This window comes from Equus quagga, chromosome 14 (genome assembly GCF_021613505.1).
Source record: "Equus quagga isolate Etosha38 chromosome 14, UCLA_HA_Equagga_1.0, whole genome shotgun sequence".
Lineage (NCBI taxonomy): Eukaryota > Metazoa > Chordata > Mammalia > Perissodactyla > Equidae > Equus > Equus quagga.
In genome coordinates, this window is record NC_060280.1 from 31,868,431 (window position 1) to 31,886,896 (window position 18,466).

Consider the following 18,466-nt stretch of genomic DNA (forward strand, 5'->3'; position numbering starts at 1 on the left):
ACAAAACACCAGACCAACATTGAGAATACCCCAGTTAGGCATCACAAAAATCACGCACTGTAAGAATATGCTGTTAACTGCCAGATTTGGGCTATTATCGCTGTTCTGAAGTTGAAAACCCATTTCCACTAACATAAACTAGATCTGTGTGTATATGTACTGTGTACGCATGTGTGTGTACGTGTACGTGTGTGTAAAATTTTCATGCAATGATCTTAAAGCTTTGGAGACAAGGGTTTTAGCCTAATTTAAAGGCTTGTCCATATAGCAGTATTCACATGCACCAACTCTGCTAAACGGCAGGAGAATGAAAAAGACCATGGCACAAATTTTTTAACAATTTTAGGTTTAATTACGTAATGCACCTGTAGATGTTCTAGCATAAACACAATTGTAAAAATCTAACATCCTATTTTAGGGTATTTTTCCACCTCCCATCCCTTAAAAGCTGTACAGTTATAAAAAATGTGACTCTCAAGCAAAATAAACTTTTTTTTTTGCAACATACAAAATAAGTTAAACGATTCAGAAGGTCTTGAGCCATTAAGTTTCCCAATGACTGTGTTCTGGCCATCCATGTGCATGACATGCAGCCCCTGGCTATGACCAGAACTCAATCAATACAGGTCAAACAAAACCCCAAACACTTAGCTTAGATTTCTTTAGAAACTGATGAAAGTCAAGAAAATATATAGTTAGGGTTAACAACTCCATTCTTAACTTACATCATCCAGTGGCAAAATGAACAAGGCAGGTCACTCAGTCCTTAGTGCATTTTCTAGCTTGTACCGGTTTGGCAAAAAACACCAATGTAGTTCCTTTAAAAATGTTTTTCTCGTTTAAAATGTCTAAGGAGCTTAATTAATACATTTCTACTTGTCTAATAATTTGTTATGCCCTCTCATATAACTTATGCATAGGATAGACATATCTTAAAGTTATTAAAATAAGACTAACATCTTCATTAACCGAAATCACTATAATGTGCCAGAATTGGATTTGCAGCATTTCCCAGAGTGAAATGGTATAAATATAAAATAAAATTAAAAAATTGAGCTTACATAACCAAAATGAGGAAGAAAATCCATTAATGGAATTTCTGAGAGGGTTTATATGAATAAAACACGTGTTGAGTGTACAATATGAAGTGGTTATATACCAAGTACACTACGTTTCGGTTTGAAATGACTGCTTGCTTGCTGGGGAGAGTCTCTCTTCAATAAATGTCACATAGTTACTTAGCAATTCTTGGCACTGAAAAAATGTTAAATGAAATTTAAACTGGAGTGAAATATTTTGAAAACAATTATTAAGTGTACACATAACACAAGAACCCAGTTTAAATACACTGACAGCAAAGGGCCTTGTCTTTCAAGATTGGTATAAAAATAATGAAGAAAATCAGCAGTCAGCTTGCCACTTCCAAGGTAGGTTTACAGGTACAGGGAATGGTGGATAAAGTAGGAATGGATTTTATTCTAAGAAAGTTTAGTAACAGATATGAAGCAGAGGACTAGGCAGATTACAGCAGATAATGCAGTCTTGGCATTCTCTCTTCTTGGAGAACCAGTAATATATTTTTAGAATGTCAAATCAAGAAGAGGAACTTCACTCTCTCTCTCTGGACTTTCTGTAATTAAACAATGTTCATAATTTCTTATCAGTTACAATTTTTTACCCTTTCTTTTTATAATGTCAATTAATGATTTCAAAGGATTCATTTATTTCTTCTAGCATCTAAAGTATGTATATACATATTAACTTATATATACACACACACACACACCTTTATGTGTTCATTCCATTTAAAAAAAAGACCTGGGTCTTTGAACACTCGTTCTATAGCTGTGAGGCAACGCCATGAATCATGGACTTGTTCCACTATGTTCGTGAAGGGCAGAGTTCACAACTTTTTCTGAATACTAAACGTGTAGATTCATTAGGTTCCTTTCAGTTATATGGTAGAACAAACTAACACATGGTTTACACCTCTTATCCCCACAAACATAAGCTAAAAAAGGCATTCCTTGTGACAAAGGAAATTCCATCAATCCCACTTAAAAACAGCTAACATTTCCCATCACTTCAACTCTAAATGATAAGTAAACGTCTAAATTTTTCTTAATATATGTTACTTTGCTCAAATACATATTACAGGATGGCTTCTATCAACCAAATTGAAAACTGAAGTTTGTAATGTCCTTCTAAAATTAATTTGTTTAAAAATCTTTTTTTCCAACAACTTCTTCAGCATTTGAAGTCCTTGGTTCTTTGGCAGGTCACATTTTAAAAAAAGATTATGAGTAGACATGAATTTATTCTAAATGAAACTCCTCTTTATTCTCTGAGTTTGCAACCTTGACCAACTGGAAAAGGATGTGTCAAGGAAACTCAATGTCAATATATTAGGTATATGCTTGAAAATCTCTCCACCATCATTCTCTAGTAATGTGCCAACAATGGAAAATGTTTTACATTAAACACTATGTCATCAGCGCAAGTCTACAAAACCAAAACATCTATTTTCAGTCTGAGTTCTTTTCACATATTTTAATTCAAAGCTTCTGCTTTATGAAAATTTGACTACTTTTCAAAGCTTTACAGAAATTGCAAACTAAATATTCTGAGTACTAAACTACATCTCCCCTTAATATGTTTGCTAGACTGCAGAGTCTGATAATAGGAGTCCAACTTGTATTTCAAAAAAGGGGTTTAAAGTATTAAAGGGCTTTATTATATAGCAGCTGTCGTGAACTTAAATCCATGGTTAAAACTCTAATAAGGACCCAAGATGTTCTAAACTCTAGATGAATTGCTGCTTTCCTATACTCTGTCCATTTCCTAATGTCTTAATTATCTCTTTGGACACAGAACGTTTACTTCTTCCTAAATTTCCTGTATTTTTTTTTAACTTCTTCAAAGCATGTTCAGAGTTAACATTTCAGTGAATACAGACTCATTGAGGGATTGAATCTAAACACCAAGCAGCAGAATCTTCTTTGCACTGTTCAACATTTAATCACCCATAATTAATCTGCGTGACAATAATTTGTAGGTATCAGCTGCTAGGACTGCGCTCTTTCTAGATGAAACATAATTAATTGGTTTAATCAGAATGTAAGGTTAGAAGGGATACACTCACTTTAAAGTTCACAAACACTTAATTCAAGTTTGGTAAATAACAGGCAGCAAAAGTGGTATCAAAGCCCACGTTAGTGGGAGGTTTGCTAAATGGAATACTCAGGCTTTGCTAGGGAAAAGATTACCTTTGCTCTCTGTGGCAGAAGGGTAAAAAAAACTCCTTATTTCACATTAGGCATCGTAAAATAAATACCCATTTAATACTTCTTATCACTTGCTTAACTGAAGAGCAGAACTAACAGGTGGAAGCAGGAGCCGGTGTGTCGAGAGGTAGAGACAGGGTACATGGGAGTTTCTACCCGGTAGTGGCTTTATCCAGCTGCAGGACTAAAATGGTAGAGGGAGATTGGGGGCAGGAGAGGCCACCTGCACATTCTAACTACTTACCTTGCACTAGTAGGAATCCTTCTATTACCTGTTTTAGATAGTTAAAAAGGCTAACATTCTTAACTGACTTTCAATAAATGGAACAAACTTAGCTAGAAAGGAGGCTTGGTAAGTGAATGTGGCTCCTTACACAGCCCTGCTCTACTGTCTGTGAATGTAAGCCCTTCCCTCCCTTCCAGTGGAGCATTGTCTCCAAATAAAAATCACAACTTGCTTGGAACCACATGCTATTGGTGCATCCTAGTTTTAGGCTGCTTTCATTATTTTATTTTTTATACAGATACATATACATTGCTAGAACCAAAGCAAAAATATTAATGCGCAGGTACTACAGAACTAAAGTGAACAAAACAAAAGAACCAACAACGGAAAACAACAGCTATAAACTTTCAAGGCCAAAAGATAAGATTTAAGGGCAACACCCATTGAGGAAGGAAAAGAAGGAGTATAAAGTTTCTAGAGAGGTATTTATAATGCAAGTCTAATGCCAGCTTTTTAATAATAAAAAAGAGAAGTGCTTTCCTATACACTGACTAGCATATATAATGCTTAATTTGGAAAGAAAAATTAATGAAGTTCCTTGGGCCAGCAGCAGATATGGTGTGTCCATTGCCGGCAACAGACACAACACTGGAACAGAAAAACCCGAATCCCAGGGCAAAAGTATTCACAGAAGTAATGGCTGAAGGTTTCAGAATTTGACAGGCAACGTTTAATCACAAGTGCTACACTTTGTACAATGTTATTTATGGCTCTGCCTGAAATTTTACAGCTGTAACAGAAACTAAGTAAGATAAAGTTCATATTTTAGTGTCAATTACATGTTAGATATTTAGTTAGTTACAAACCCCTTTTTCTTGAAACAAAGGGTATCTTTCTTTAAAGTGTTGAGATGTTTGAAATGGATGTCATGCCTATTAAGCACACTGGCGGATCTCAATCAACTCTTTGTTGGTTGTGTGACTATTAATGAATTTTAATAGAAGTCTAATGGCCAAAGGCCAAAACTACATTCAAACCCTGCTAATATATCCAGGCAGATAGGAAATTCCAACACACACACATACACACACATATATACACACACACATGCTAAAACTCAACTAAAAACCTCCCAAAGGAACTGCTTTGTTTGTAGACTTCAATTTGAAGTAGATACTAAGGGCAAGAATAGACCAGTTAAAATTCACCTGAAAATCCTTTCCCCTTCTTCAAATGTGCTAAAATACCACTGTCAGCTTAGCATCTCTTCATGTAAGTTATGTATAGATGTATTTCTTTCAAAATGATATTTCAGATATTTAAATATTAAGTGGCCAGAAGACAAGTTACACAATCTGCAAAGTTTACAGTCCACCTGGGCCTTAAGAAAGACCACGCTCATGTCCCTAATAACTCTCCATGATGGTGTGTCAGAGGCCACCTCATCACCACTGCATAAAGCTGTTTGAAAAAACTTGTTGCTAGCACAATCTGGTTGTCAAAGCTTCACTATACATTTTACTGTACAAATGCTTTTCAGATGATTTTTTTTTTTTTAAACAAGAAACTCCGCTATAACAGAAACTTAAGTTAGAGTTTTTTATGATGGTACTTTCTCGGTCTCTTCTTTATTAAGTGTGGTGATCTCCAATAGTAAACAAGTTGATTTCATGAAAGCTGTTACTAAATGACTTAGGTATGATGTTATCTACAGTTCTCAAACAGTAACAATACAGACTTGAACTTTTAAACAGTCTGTTAATCATCATCTATGCCATGAATGTTTAAATATAATATATATTTAATATGAAAAAGCTAAAGCACAAGTGCTTTCTCCCACCCCTAATTCTGTTTTGGGCCCTCAGAGTCGGAATGCATTCTTATCCACCCTTTTTCACAAAGTCAGGAGAGCTCAGGAAATATAAAGTCAAAAATATACAAATCTTTGTTGTTATTATAATAAGATTTTTTTTCCATGAATGAAATTACCAAGGACCATGAACTTGGAAAAAAAAATCAAAAGGAATTTACAGCAATTATTTATCTTCAAAGTTCAAAACTGGTCACTTCACAGAAAGACTTCAGGGTTTGTTGAAATTTTTCTTCTAAAAAGTCATTCTGTAGTGGAGTTTTCTAGGAAAAATAAAACAGCTTTTAATAACTGGCCCGCTGGTGTGAGAGCTACCGTGGAATAAATTAGCACAAAAATGGAAAAAAAGTCTTATAACTGTTCACTGTTACAGACATAATCAACAAGGTCAGTCACTCTCAAAAGCTCATCTTCCTCCTCTTCTGGTGCCCCTGCCTCCTGCCCACCACTTGTCCCATTGGGGGCCAGGCTTGCACTGGCTGTACTGTTGTCCTTGGGGGTCTGAGGCTTCTCAGTTGTCTTGCCAATCAAGTTCTCAATGGCTTTGCCAGGACTCTGTCCATTGGTGGAAGGTAAGTCTACTAAGCTATAGTCCAATGGGATGCCCACCTTGCCAACATTTTCAAAGTCCTCTTCTTCATCACTGTCTATCCGATAGGGCTTCTTGGTGCTCTCTTGTTCTGAGGGCAGGACCCTCGGGTGGCTGTCATGGGCAGGCTGATCTGCATCTCCATGAGCATTGTCACAACTTTCCTCGTCTGTCTCGATCCGGTGTAGCCGTTTTCTGGATGGTTTGCCTTCCTCTTCCTCCTCCTCATCTGCTTCTGAATACTCATCTGTGCTTCGACCCCGCTTTCGAACTGACCGCTTTGATTCTTTTGCTAGCTCATCATCTTCAGAGTTCTTGGACATATAGCTCTCTAGAATAAACAGCATATTTAAGCCATTGGCATAGGTAACCATAAACAGATTTCAGTAATTCCCCTTTTCTACCCCTATTCACCCCCACACCCTGCTTTCAGACTTGCTTGTAGATAAATATTTCCCTTCAATAATTGGCCTGATTTCTCTCTCTTCTCAGTCCCATAATAATGTCCAATATGATTCATAGTGTACTTTTACCTATAATTTAGGAAAGAGCAGAACTGGATTTCTTGGAGAAGAAATCTGATGATCCTTAAATTAAATGAACATATAGGTTGGTCAGAAACTAAGAAACCCCTTCTCACTAGCCCTCAAATTAATCATGTAAACACACTGATAAGGAAAGATGAGAACTGAGCACCCAAAGCCGGACATCTGAAACACTGAGCTCTCCATCCCATGTTATTAAATGTCTTCAAATGTTGTCTTCTCTTCCTTGTCTATACTTACTTCTAGGGGATCTCGCCTAGTCTCATGACTTTGCATACCATCTATATGCTATGCTGATGACTCTCATAGTTGTTTTAGACAACCTCTAAATTCCAGACTCATGTATTAAACTGCCTACTCAACATATACGCTTGGACTTCTAAAGAGGATCTCAAACCAAATATGTCCAGAACTGAGCTCCTAGAATTCCACCTCAAACTGCGCTGGTTCTGGTCTCCACCGTCTTAGTTATTGGGAACTCTATTCTTCCAATTGCTTAGTCATCCTTGATTCCTTTCTTTCTCCCATCTAACCCAATAATAAATCCTTTGGGTCTTCCTTCAAAATACATCCATAAGTTGACTGCTTTTCACCCCTTTACTGCAATTGCCCTAATCTTACCCACATCATCTTTCAACTAGCCTATTTCAATTGCTTCTCAACACTCCTAGATTCTGTCCTTGTCCCCGTCAATTTATTCATACCTCAGCTACCACAGGAAATTAAAACATAAGTTAGATCATAGTCCTCCAATTATTTCTCATCTCACATAGAATAAAATCCAAAGTCTATACAGTGGCCTGCTGCATAGCCAATATAGTAGTCACGCATCACATCAGGCTATTTTAAATTTAAATTAATGTGAAAAAAATGGACATGGCTGTGTTCCAGTAATACTTGATTTAGAAAATCTTTATTTACACAAACAGGTAGGCTGTAGTTCGCTGACTACTGCTCTACCTGATGTGGCCCCTGCTGATCTCTCTGCTTCATCTCTGCTCTTCTTCCCCTCACTCACTCTCCTCCGACCCTTCTGGCCTCAATTCTGTTCCCTGAACATGCTAGGCACAAACTTGACTCAAGGCCTTCCCATCTGTTGTTCCATCTGCCCGTATCACTCTTCTTTTAGATAACAGCATGATACACACCCAGCTTTTCTTTCAGGTCTTTACTCAGAAGCTGTCTTCTTAGTGAGACCTTCCTCTAGTCCTATCTGAAATTCCAGCTACTCTCCCAGCCCTCCCTTCTCCTTTATTTTTCCCCACAGCATTTATCTCCACTTATTTATCTTGTTTATTACCTCTCTCCCCTCAACTAAAATAAGATTTACATGAAGGAGTTACATGTTTTTTGGCTATTTTGTTCACTTTTCTATTCTCACTGCCTAGGATAGTGACTAGTTCAACAAGTATTTGTTTTTAATTTTGAGAATTCTGAATTTTATGAATTTGTTTGTCTTTAATGACACATGAAGATAAATCCACACTCAAACAGATGTTCACCTCTCTTCTTTAGCCTCTCATATCCAAACATTTTTTTCCCCTTCTTTCCTGGCTTGGGCTCAAACTTAACTGACAAGGATCTATTAAAGCAAACAGATCATAACAAAGGAGAATTAAATATATAAAAAAGAAAGGGGGAATGTGAGGGTCAGAGTCATTTGAAATGAACTTGGAAAGAACTCTGGAATAACTACAAAGACTAAATGGATATCACAAATTCATATTTTAGAGCTCTTCCTGCACTTCTGGTATGGGGCAAAGCTAAAGGTATTAAGAAATAAAACAGTTACCAACTGAAGTTCACAGTCAAGGTGGAAACAGACAGTAGGCACCTTGGTCAGGAACTGTTCAGCTATTCATGGTATAGGAGGTTATTTCAAAATGAGGGCCACGAATAATAAGGGAGTGGAAGAAATCTTGCTCAGATCACGACTTTCTGAGACTCTTCCAGTTTCAATGAAGAATTTAATTATTACAATGGAGAACTTATAAATTAGTACCTTATCAAGTATCATTTATTTAAACTACAAATAGTGACCAGGCATAAAATAATGGGTTTTGCCTCAAAGATATTACTGGTTATACTATCTAAGAATACTCTGTCCAAGAAATGGTACAGAATTATAATCCTGAGTTCACTTTATATCTTCTATTTCTGCCTTGTCCAAATTTCCATAAACGAGAGATCTATTCCTTACCTTCACTCTCTGAGCTGGAAAGCCTACGTTTGTGAACTCGTCTGATTTCTTTACCACGTCGTAAGCTCTTCTGTGAACCATCACTTTCTGAATCTTCTTTGTAGTTAATTTGTCTTTTCTGGTTCCTCCTTGACCGCCTTCGCCGAGTTTCTACAAAATCATCACTAAAATCATCGCTAAAATCACTTTCTGTAAAAAACATTTAAAATGAAGTCAAATACAAAATTTAAGTCTATTAAATAGAAATGCAGTTAGGTTATAAAAATGTAAAGCTACTGAGGAGAGTTCAGTCATAACAATTTTTAAATGAATGGTAACTTTTTTAAGTCTCTTATTTTCTTATCAAAAGTAAGAGTAAATCTGTGGGGGTCTTTACTGACAAACCTCACAAATGTATAGTATTAGCAGACAATCCTCAAGACTAAAAGATGTTTTCTATAATCCTCTTATTCAACCTAGAGCTACCCAGTCGGCTGCCACACCTGCTCTTCTTGGTGGATAGCTACTATTCTGCCTCACGACAATTTGCTGTTCTTATGTGTGCAGATGTACAGCTACAACCATAACTTTACAATGTACTGCAGAGGTTAAACTCCCTAACCACAGAAAAATGATGCGCCTATTTCAAAGAAATAAGGAATCTGAGTTATATTTTTGGCTTTTTCCCATATGGAATTAAAATCTGCTAAATTTATCACACAGGGATAGTTAAACTCTCAATGCATAGCTAAATAGCACTGTTCTTACCATCTCTGATCAATAAACCAGAATCAGACTATGGCATTGTGTCGGTGCAGTTTTTTAGGAGTGCTAACAAATTCCACTGAATTATCACATCCAGCCTTCTTCTCTAATGGATTTCAAACATTTCAAAATGGCTAGATAGTTTGAAGGAGTCCCCACTGGCCAAATCTGGGAAAAACTGAGCCTAAATAGCGATGGAAACATACTGTATCCACTGACTAAAATAAGAAGCCACAAGTATATACTAATATAAAGAAATAAATATATGAGGGAGAAGGGAAAGCTCTTCTTTACAGAACACCAAGTAATAAATATAAAAGGAATGATGGAGTTAGAAAATCATCATGAATGCTAAAACTACTGGGTGAAACATCTAAGAAGGAAGAGCCTATTTACACAGTCTCAAAATATCTTCCTATAAATTACTTACTATTTACAAAGGGAAAAATAATGAAATAAAGAGATCTGGAGGATACTGTGATATTTCTGACAAAAATGTATAACTTGAATCTAATCACAAGCAAACAGAAAAATCCAAATTGAGGAACATTTTATAAAATAACCAGTGTGTATTCTTCAAAAATGTCAAGGTCAATAAAGACAAAATTTGAGGAAAACTCCAGATTAAAGGAGACTAAGGAGATATGAATAAATGCAATGTGTAATTCTGGATTGGATCTTGAACTAGGAAAAAAAATTGATACAAAGGACAATATTGGGACACCTGATAAAATCTGAATGTATACTGTTGACTAGATATGTTAAAATTTCTGATTTGGATAATTGTACTGTGATTATGGACAAGGAACAGGAAACTGTCCTTGTTCTGAGGAAATAATCACTGATCAAGGGGCATGATGTTTCTCCTTACTCAGAAGGTATAGGAAAAAAGTCAAAACAAAAAACTGCAGAGGGGGCCAGCCCTGTGGCCAAGTGGTTAAGTTTGCACGTTCCACTTCAGCCGCCCAGGGTTTCGCTGGTTCAGATCCTGGGCGCAGACATGGCACTGCTCATCAGGCCATGCTAAGGCGGCATCCCACATGCCACAACTAGAAGGACCCACAACTAATAATATACAACTATGTACTGGGGGGCTTTGGGGAGAAAAAGGAAAAAATAAAATCTGTAAAAAAAAAAATTTGCAGAAGTCTGTCCAGAATCAGGGATATAATACTTCTGTCTGTGGCACTTCCTCAGTAAGATGACAGCTATCTATCTGCCAAGTCCATAAAGCATTCATATCTGTTCTTTTAGCTGCTGTGCCCCTCACTATTTATTCAGTTAATAGGGATAAGCATAAGCTACAAGAACTTCAACCACTGCTAATTTATAAAAACGAATGAATCACTGATCATGATCTTAATGTTAGAGATAACTGGTGATCCTTCTCTCTTCAATAGCTAGACATCTGAGAAAACTGTTCTCAGCTTACCGAGAATGATTCCCAAGAAACCCTATGAAGATAAAGTCTAGGCATGGAAACGACTGGCACCAAAACATGCATCACAATCCTAAATGAATTTGGTATGAAGTTAACCCATCTATGTGCTTCTATTTTCTTAGATATGCTGTCTGTGAAAAGATGAGTTACAAGTGAGTCATAGGAATAGAACTCAAAGTTTCACCAAAAAGCTTATATTACAATCGAATGGAATTTTATTTTAAGAAATCAACTCCAGAAGTCATAAGAATTTACTGAGTTAGTGTGATGTGGATGCAAATTATTTTTACCAGAATCTCTACTATTGTCCTCAGACTCCTCCTCTTCATCATCATCGGAGTACTTTTTCTTTGGGGTCTTTCTCCGCAAACGCCTGCTTTGCCTCATTGGCCGGGAGGGATGTCGCCTCAGTCTTCGGCTACAGAAATCAGTGTCACTGTCATCGTTAGATGGTGGGTCTTCTTCACTTTCATCTGGGTTTTCATCAGATACAACAAACTCATCTTGAGATCTGTTCAAGAGAAACCAGATGAATCATGATGGTACACTTAAAATCAGGAAGCCATTTTTGAGAGTTCTGAGTTCAAATTCTAACGAGTCCAGCGAATCACTAAGTGATGTTTACTGTAAAATATCTGGATAATTGTTATCAATTTCCCTGTTTATAAAATGAAGAAATGTTTTGCCACTTATCCTCTTCTTAGGAGGAGTGATTAAGATGAAACAATGCTGATTTTTGTACATAAATTGCTTTCCTCTCTTGGGATGGCCTCCTTGTACCTTCAATTCAACATGTCCGAAAGCAAACTAATTATTTCCTAACCTACTCCTCTCTTCTGTTCCATAGCCTGGTATTGGGTACCATCACCCATCCAGTGTTTATCCTAAGTTCTCCCTTTTCATTTCTCACATCTAATCAACTACTAATTCCTCCTGAGTCTACTTCTTAAATATCTCAAACCTGACCCTCTTCTCTGTTCAGGCTCTCATCTCTTACCCTAAACTACTACAGCTTTTCCCCAAATAGTCTCTCTCATCTCTAGACTCATTTCTCCCTCAATATCCTCCACATGAATGCCAGGATGGAAATCTCCCTGAAACAAAAAACTTCTTACTAGTCCGCTGTTTAGAACTCTTCAATGGGTTTTCATCATCTTCAGGACAGAGTCCAAATTCCTATGTATGTCAAACAAAACACTGCATCCTCTGGTTCCTTTTTATCTCTTGGCCATATCTCCTGCAGGGCATTCTCTACTTCTTCCCCATATTCTTGCAATCCTAATACACCAGGAGTTTCCTAAATATTCCATGACCTTTCATACCTTGCTGGCTTTGACATGTGATTTCTCTGCTTAGAGAAATCTTCTAATTCTGCTTCTAATTCTTATTCTGCTTCTAATCCCAAACTCATCGATCTGCCATATTACTCATTCTTCAAATTTCAGATCAAGATTTCTTTCTTTTCTTTTTTAAAAGATTGGCACCTGAGCTAACAACTGTTTCCAATCTTCTTCTTTTTCTTTTTATTTTTTTGCTTTTTTTCCTCCCTAAATCCCCCCCCAGTACATAGTTGTATATTTTAGTTGTAGGTCCTTCTAGTTGTGGCATGTCGGATGCCGCCTCAACATGGCCTGACGAGCAGTGCCATGTCCGCGCCCAGGATCCAAACTGGCAAAAACCCTGGGCCGCCGCAGTGGAGCGCACAGACTTAACCACTCGGCCACGGGGCCGGGCCCTCAAGATTTATTTCTATTCTGAGACTTTCCTTGACATCCCTGGACTGATCTGACTCTCTTCTGTACTCTAACTTATGCTTTGCCTATATTTTAGTAGCAATCATGCAGAATGACCTTTTTGTGGTTCATACGCTTGTTTTTTCCACTAACAATCTGAAAGGAGAAACTCTGAGGTATTGTTTCAATACCTGCTCTGCACGACAGCCTTTCCTGATCTTCCATACTGGATTACTTGCCTCAACCCCAACCTCTATGGGTCGCCAGAGAATAGTATCTAATTACTTTTACTTGTCAATTTCTCACATGGGCCTGAGAACTGCTCATGGACGTGGTGGCAGAAAGTGGCACAGAGATACACAGCAAATGAATGCTCGACTGTAGTTAATGAAATTTAAATACAAACAACCATAAACCTACTTTGTTTTAATCTAAAAACAAAAACCCTAAGATCAGTATTCTTGAATCTGATTTAAATATCCTGAAAATAAAAAGAGGTTGTCTACGTGCATGAAGAATAAAAGCCCCATGACAGCATGGCCGTGCTTCTCTGCTAGCCGTACTTAAGCCTGTATAGAGGGAATGGGGTCTACTGCAGACTACGCACCCATCACTGATCTTGAATTCATCCTCACTCTCTTCTTCATCCAGGTTGCTGTCACTGTCCAGATCATTTAGTCGCCGGCGTTTCTTCCGGCGAGCAGCAGCTGCCCTTTGGGGTCGTTTATTTTCTTTTCTTTCTTCATCCAAAATAGTAGAGATGTCTTTCCCACGGTGACCTGTGATGGTGGAGATATCTTTTCCTCGGCCAACTCCTGAGTTCAGGGCAGGAGGTGAGGGGAAGAGAGGGAGGGAAGAAGAGAGAGAGACAACTGTACGTTTATTAAAAGCTTTTCTTTAATATCTAAAGACTAGTCTTATTCGTGCTTAACAGCTCTTCATTTGATTTCTTTATTTTCTTCCTACCAACATGCGGTATTTTCACAACTTCTGCTGACAGCGTTCTCATCAAGAGTTTCTGCATTCATCTGTCCTAAATAGAAGTTCACCATGTAGAGAACTTATAAAAAGTTTTTTGATATAATTCACATACCATAATATTCACCCTTTTATTTAGGTTTTTTTTTTTTTGAGGAAGATTAGCCCTCAGCTAACTACTGCCAGTCTTCCTCTTTTTGCTGAGGAAGACTGGCCCTGAGCTAACATCTGTGCCCATCTTCCTCTACTTTTTATATGTGGGACGCCTGCCATAGCATGGCTTACCAGGTGGTGCCATGTCCACACCCGGGATCCGAACCGGCGAACCCTGGGCCACCCAAGCGGAACGTGTGAACTTAACCGCTGTGCCACCGGACAGGCCCCTATTCACCCTTTTATAGTGTATAACTCAGAGTTTTTAGTATAGTCACAAAGTTGTGCAACCATCACCACTAACTCCAGAAAATTTTCATCACCCCAAAAAGAAACCTCATACCTATTAGCAGTCACTCAAGAATCTCTTCTTGAAAGTTGTCTTTTAGACATGGCTTTAGAAAGAGGTCAATCCATTTAAAAAAAACAAACTGAGTTTATAGGACAGAAAAAGTGAGAATTCAGCAGCAAAGATGTAAATAAGGCACACATCTCTGGAAAAGCTAGTGACTTTTTCAGTTCCACTACAAACAGCCTACTTATTATTAATCCTTTCCAGAGTTTTCATAACTAAATGGAAACCACAATGCTCCTTACTGGCACACTGGTAATTCACTATATAGCTCTTTAATTACCTTCAAATTCTTCCACTTTAATGTCAACTATTAAAGACTATGAAATTAATAAACTGATTTTTAAAAGGTTAATTTAAAGCAATCATTTAGATTCTGATTACCCATAATTTTTGAGACTTTGTAGCAGTAGTGATCTAAAAATAAAAAGACAATGGGAAAGTTTCACTTGGAGGCAGAAATAACTTTTTTTAATTGCTGAAGGAATATTTACATTTTATATTAGATCATAAAATGAAACTACTTTAAAAATAATTAGTAAGATCTGAGTCTATCCATTGACTCTGTGTCCACCAATTACTTTGAATATCAGACAGTTAACATCAGTAGTGATTGTGATACACACTGGGGAGAAGAAAATATGGTCACGGCTCGAATCAGGGCATTTTAGCTAACATATTGGCCGAGTACAGGAAGAAGAGAGAATGATAAACATATACCTCCTCCATCAGCTTCTTTGATATCATCTTCGATAGCTTCATCAATTGCTTCATCAAACTCATCGAATCTAAAATAGAGACAACAGTCACATTACGGCCTGTCCTGGCATCCGGTTGGAAGGGCTGCCTCTGAGGTAAGAAAGGTCTGAACATAAAACTGCTCTCTGCCACTTTGGGACTGTGTCACTTGGACTATATCACCTTGCTCCTGTTAACCTCAATTTCTTTTATTAAAATAAGGTTTTATAAATCAGTATCTAATTCATAAATTGTTGTTTTCCATTTTCAAAGATCACCTATACCAAGCACCAGTAAATATTTTTCTAAAGGGCCAGATAGTAAATATTCTAGGCTTTGTGACTGTACAGTCTCTGTTCTAACTACTCAACATAGCCCTTGTGGTGCAAAAGCGGCCACAGATAATACAAGACAATCACTGTGGCCATGTTCCAATGTAACTGTATTTATGGACTCTGTGATTGGAATTTCATGTAACTTTCCTCTTTTGGTTCTTTTTTTCAACCATAAATGCAGAAACCACCCCTAGGTCATGGGTGATGCAGAAACCGGCAGTGAGCTGGATTTGGGCCACAGGCCACAGTTTGCCACCCCCTAATTACACAAATCACATGGCAAAGCAAGTGGAACAAAATTAGTGTTCTGGAAATAATACTAAGTGTGAGGACTATATTATTGTTACTGAAGATTATATTGTTATTATTAGTGAAATTCATACACAGACAGTCAGAATTCTAGAACTAGGTACATGTACTTTTTCTCACAAGGGTTGTTTCTCACAGTTTAAAGGGCCAAGACTAGATGATTCCTAAGATTTCTTTACATAGAAAATTCCTCTCATTTTAGAGTTGAGGTGACCAAAAGGATAAAGTGACTTGTCTAAACCTATGCTAAATATGGTAATTACTAGCCATGTGTGGCTATTTATATTTAAATTAATTAAAATGAAAAATTCTCTTCCTCAGTAGCTCAAGTGCTCAACAGCCAAATACGACTACTGGCTACCATACTGGATAGCAAAGAAATGGAACATTTCCATAACCACAGTATGTTCTGCTGGACAGCTCTGGATTAAAGCCACACAGTGGATTAACAACAGAGTTAGGACTAACAGCCAAATATTTTGCACTTGAGCTGAGAAACTCATTATAGCTATGGACTTCCTCTGTAGGAAAACATACATATACTTACACAAACATAACATTTTGTAAATAATTTCAGAGGATTCACAAGTTTCAGGTCAAGAACTCTTCTTCTACAACATACCTTTTAATGGCTGTATAGTGACGCATCTTACGGATGTATCATAATTTAGTTAAAAGTCTTACTTCCAATTTTTTCAAAATTATAAACAATGCTATGAAAAAATTCCTAGAGCTCTACCTTAGCTTTTCCTGAAGATAAGTTCTAAGTAAAAATCTGTGCAGCCATTCGCCAGGCTAGAATAACAGATACAGATAATGCTAGATGCGAAGTTAAAAGAAAACAGTATTTCTCCCAAGGACATGATGCAGCTGTAAAGGGGCATAACAACCTATTTCTTTGAGTGACTACTATTTTCTTACTCACTGAGAAGCTTTGTTTTCTAAAAACAGAGACCATCAGAACCTTTGGACATAGGAAATTCTATCAGTAAGAATGAAACACCTCACTCTTGCCTGGAGGAGCTAAGTCACTTTCACCACAAATCAGCCTTGCTCTACATCACAGATGGAGAGTTCTGCATGGGGGTTGGACACAACACTCCACACATCTACTTTAACATCATTGTTTTCAAGGAAACAGGACTCCCTGTGCACTATGCTTCCAGATCTGACAGTGACCCCTTTACAGAGCTCTGCTTTGCTTTCAGCCTTACTCTTCATTTGCTTCATTTAAATTTCATCTAAACTCTATCCTTCCTCAATATCTTATTCTAAAAACATTATTTTCTTGTCCTTTTAATTTTAATTTGATTACTGAGTAAAGCCAAACATTATTTTCATGTTTATTAGTCACTTTACTTTTTATTTTACAAGTACCCATTTGTGTCCTTCGCCCATTTTATCAGCCACTGTGTTCTTTTCTTACTGATTTGTAACAGCTTTTTATGTATTAAAGATTCTAACCTCATTGTCATATGTTGCAATTATTTCTATTCAAAGTGTATTCCCCCTTTAAACTTTGCTTATTTTTTTTTTAAGTTCTGAGAAAGGAAAATTGACATCTTGCCCTGCTACCACTATGAATGTCTGCCCATCGCACCTCTAGTCAGGCCCCCTCCCAAATAAACAAAGTCACCTTGTCTAGTTCTAGTCTCTAAAATAAATGAAAACTTAATTTTCCTTAAGTAGTTGATTCCCTAACAAAAATGGCTTTATCCTCAAGTTTAGCAATGTTAATGTCTGAAGATATGCTACAGCTTTTGCAGACATCATGTGAAAAAACTAATGTATTTCCACCATGAAAAAAACTATAATCCCTGTAATTTTTTAAATTCATAAGCCATCCTTTGCAAAATTCCTTTGCAAGCACTTTCTTTTGTAGATGCTTTGTCTGTGTTTTTCTAAATTTTTATGTAATCAAATATCCTTTCCATTATTGTTTCTGTGTTTGGTGTTATGCTTAACAAGTTGCTCCTTACACTAAGATTACATTCCTTCCTTAAATCCTTTTGCAACACTAGGTAGGGTATAAATAAATGAATCACACCATACCTCTATGCTAAAAAACACAGTTTATCATAAGTTCCTATATTACTGTTACATAATTGCAGAGCTGAAGGCATTCATCTGGGTTAATCCACCATCACAGGCACGGCAACCAAGACCTAGGGAGACGGCCCACTTAAAGATACATGGCTAATGAGTGGCGCGGTGAGGACAATGCTCCCTCTAGTCAACTTTGATGTCATCCTCTCTGTTGGGAGCAATAAGAATCTGATAAACAATTATTAAATGAAAGTAGTGATGAAATCTTTTGGGGGGTCCTTTTTCTGTGTTGATACATTATTAAGTATCTTTACATTTTACACTCACAACAGTCCAATTTCAGCCCACGTACAAAGTAAATTCTAGGTGTATTTAGAGCTTAAATATGAAGAGTAAAACTTAAAAAAATTAGAGAAAGCATTTGAAGGACTCTATTAATTCATCTCAGGTAAATTTCTTTAAAAAGCAAAAGAAGCAAAAATAATAAAGAAAAAGTGATGAGACATACAAATGCCCAAAAGCATATGAAAAGATACTCAGCATCACCAACCAACAGGGAAATGCAAGTCAAAATCATGAGATATCGCCTCACATCTGCTAGGATGGCCACCATCAAAAATACAAAAGCCAACAAGCGTTGGTGAGGATGTGGAGAACCCAGAAACCCTATACACTGCTGGTGGGAATGTAAAATGGCACAGCCGCCACAGAAAACAGCATGGAAGTTCCTCAAAAAAACAAAAATAGAACGACCATATCACCTAGCAATCCCACTTCTGGGTATATATCCAAGATGAAATGTTAATAATAACTCCAATTACATCAGGACTGAAAGACAATACAGTTCTGCTACAAAGCTCATTAACATAAATGCAAAGTTCTTTCAACATGACTGATATATTAGGAAATAAGTCAAGCATAAC

The 18,466-nt window shown here is 37.1% G+C and overlaps 1 protein-coding gene across 3 annotated transcripts in view; it reads right to left on the reverse strand.

The window, feature by feature from the left end:
* Positions 1 to 329: 329 nt before the first annotated feature.
* The window catches only part of RSF1 (remodeling and spacing factor 1), a 143,628-nt gene continuing 125,491 nt past the window's right edge, over positions 330 to 18,466 (reverse strand). For all 3 annotated transcript variants that reach the window (XM_046685220.1, XM_046685219.1, XM_046685221.1), the window contains 5 exons: positions 14,836 to 14,903; positions 13,240 to 13,447; positions 11,190 to 11,410; positions 8,715 to 8,903; positions 330 to 6,300 (listed from right to left, as the gene is read on the reverse strand). In XM_046685220.1, coding sequence (XP_046541176.1) covers positions 5,732 to 6,300; positions 8,715 to 8,903; positions 11,190 to 11,410; positions 13,240 to 13,447; positions 14,836 to 14,903 — 1,255 coding nt within the window. In that variant the 3' untranslated portion in view covers positions 330 to 5,731. The remainder of the gene's footprint in view (positions 6,301 to 8,714; positions 8,904 to 11,189; positions 11,411 to 13,239; positions 13,448 to 14,835; positions 14,904 to 18,466) is intronic.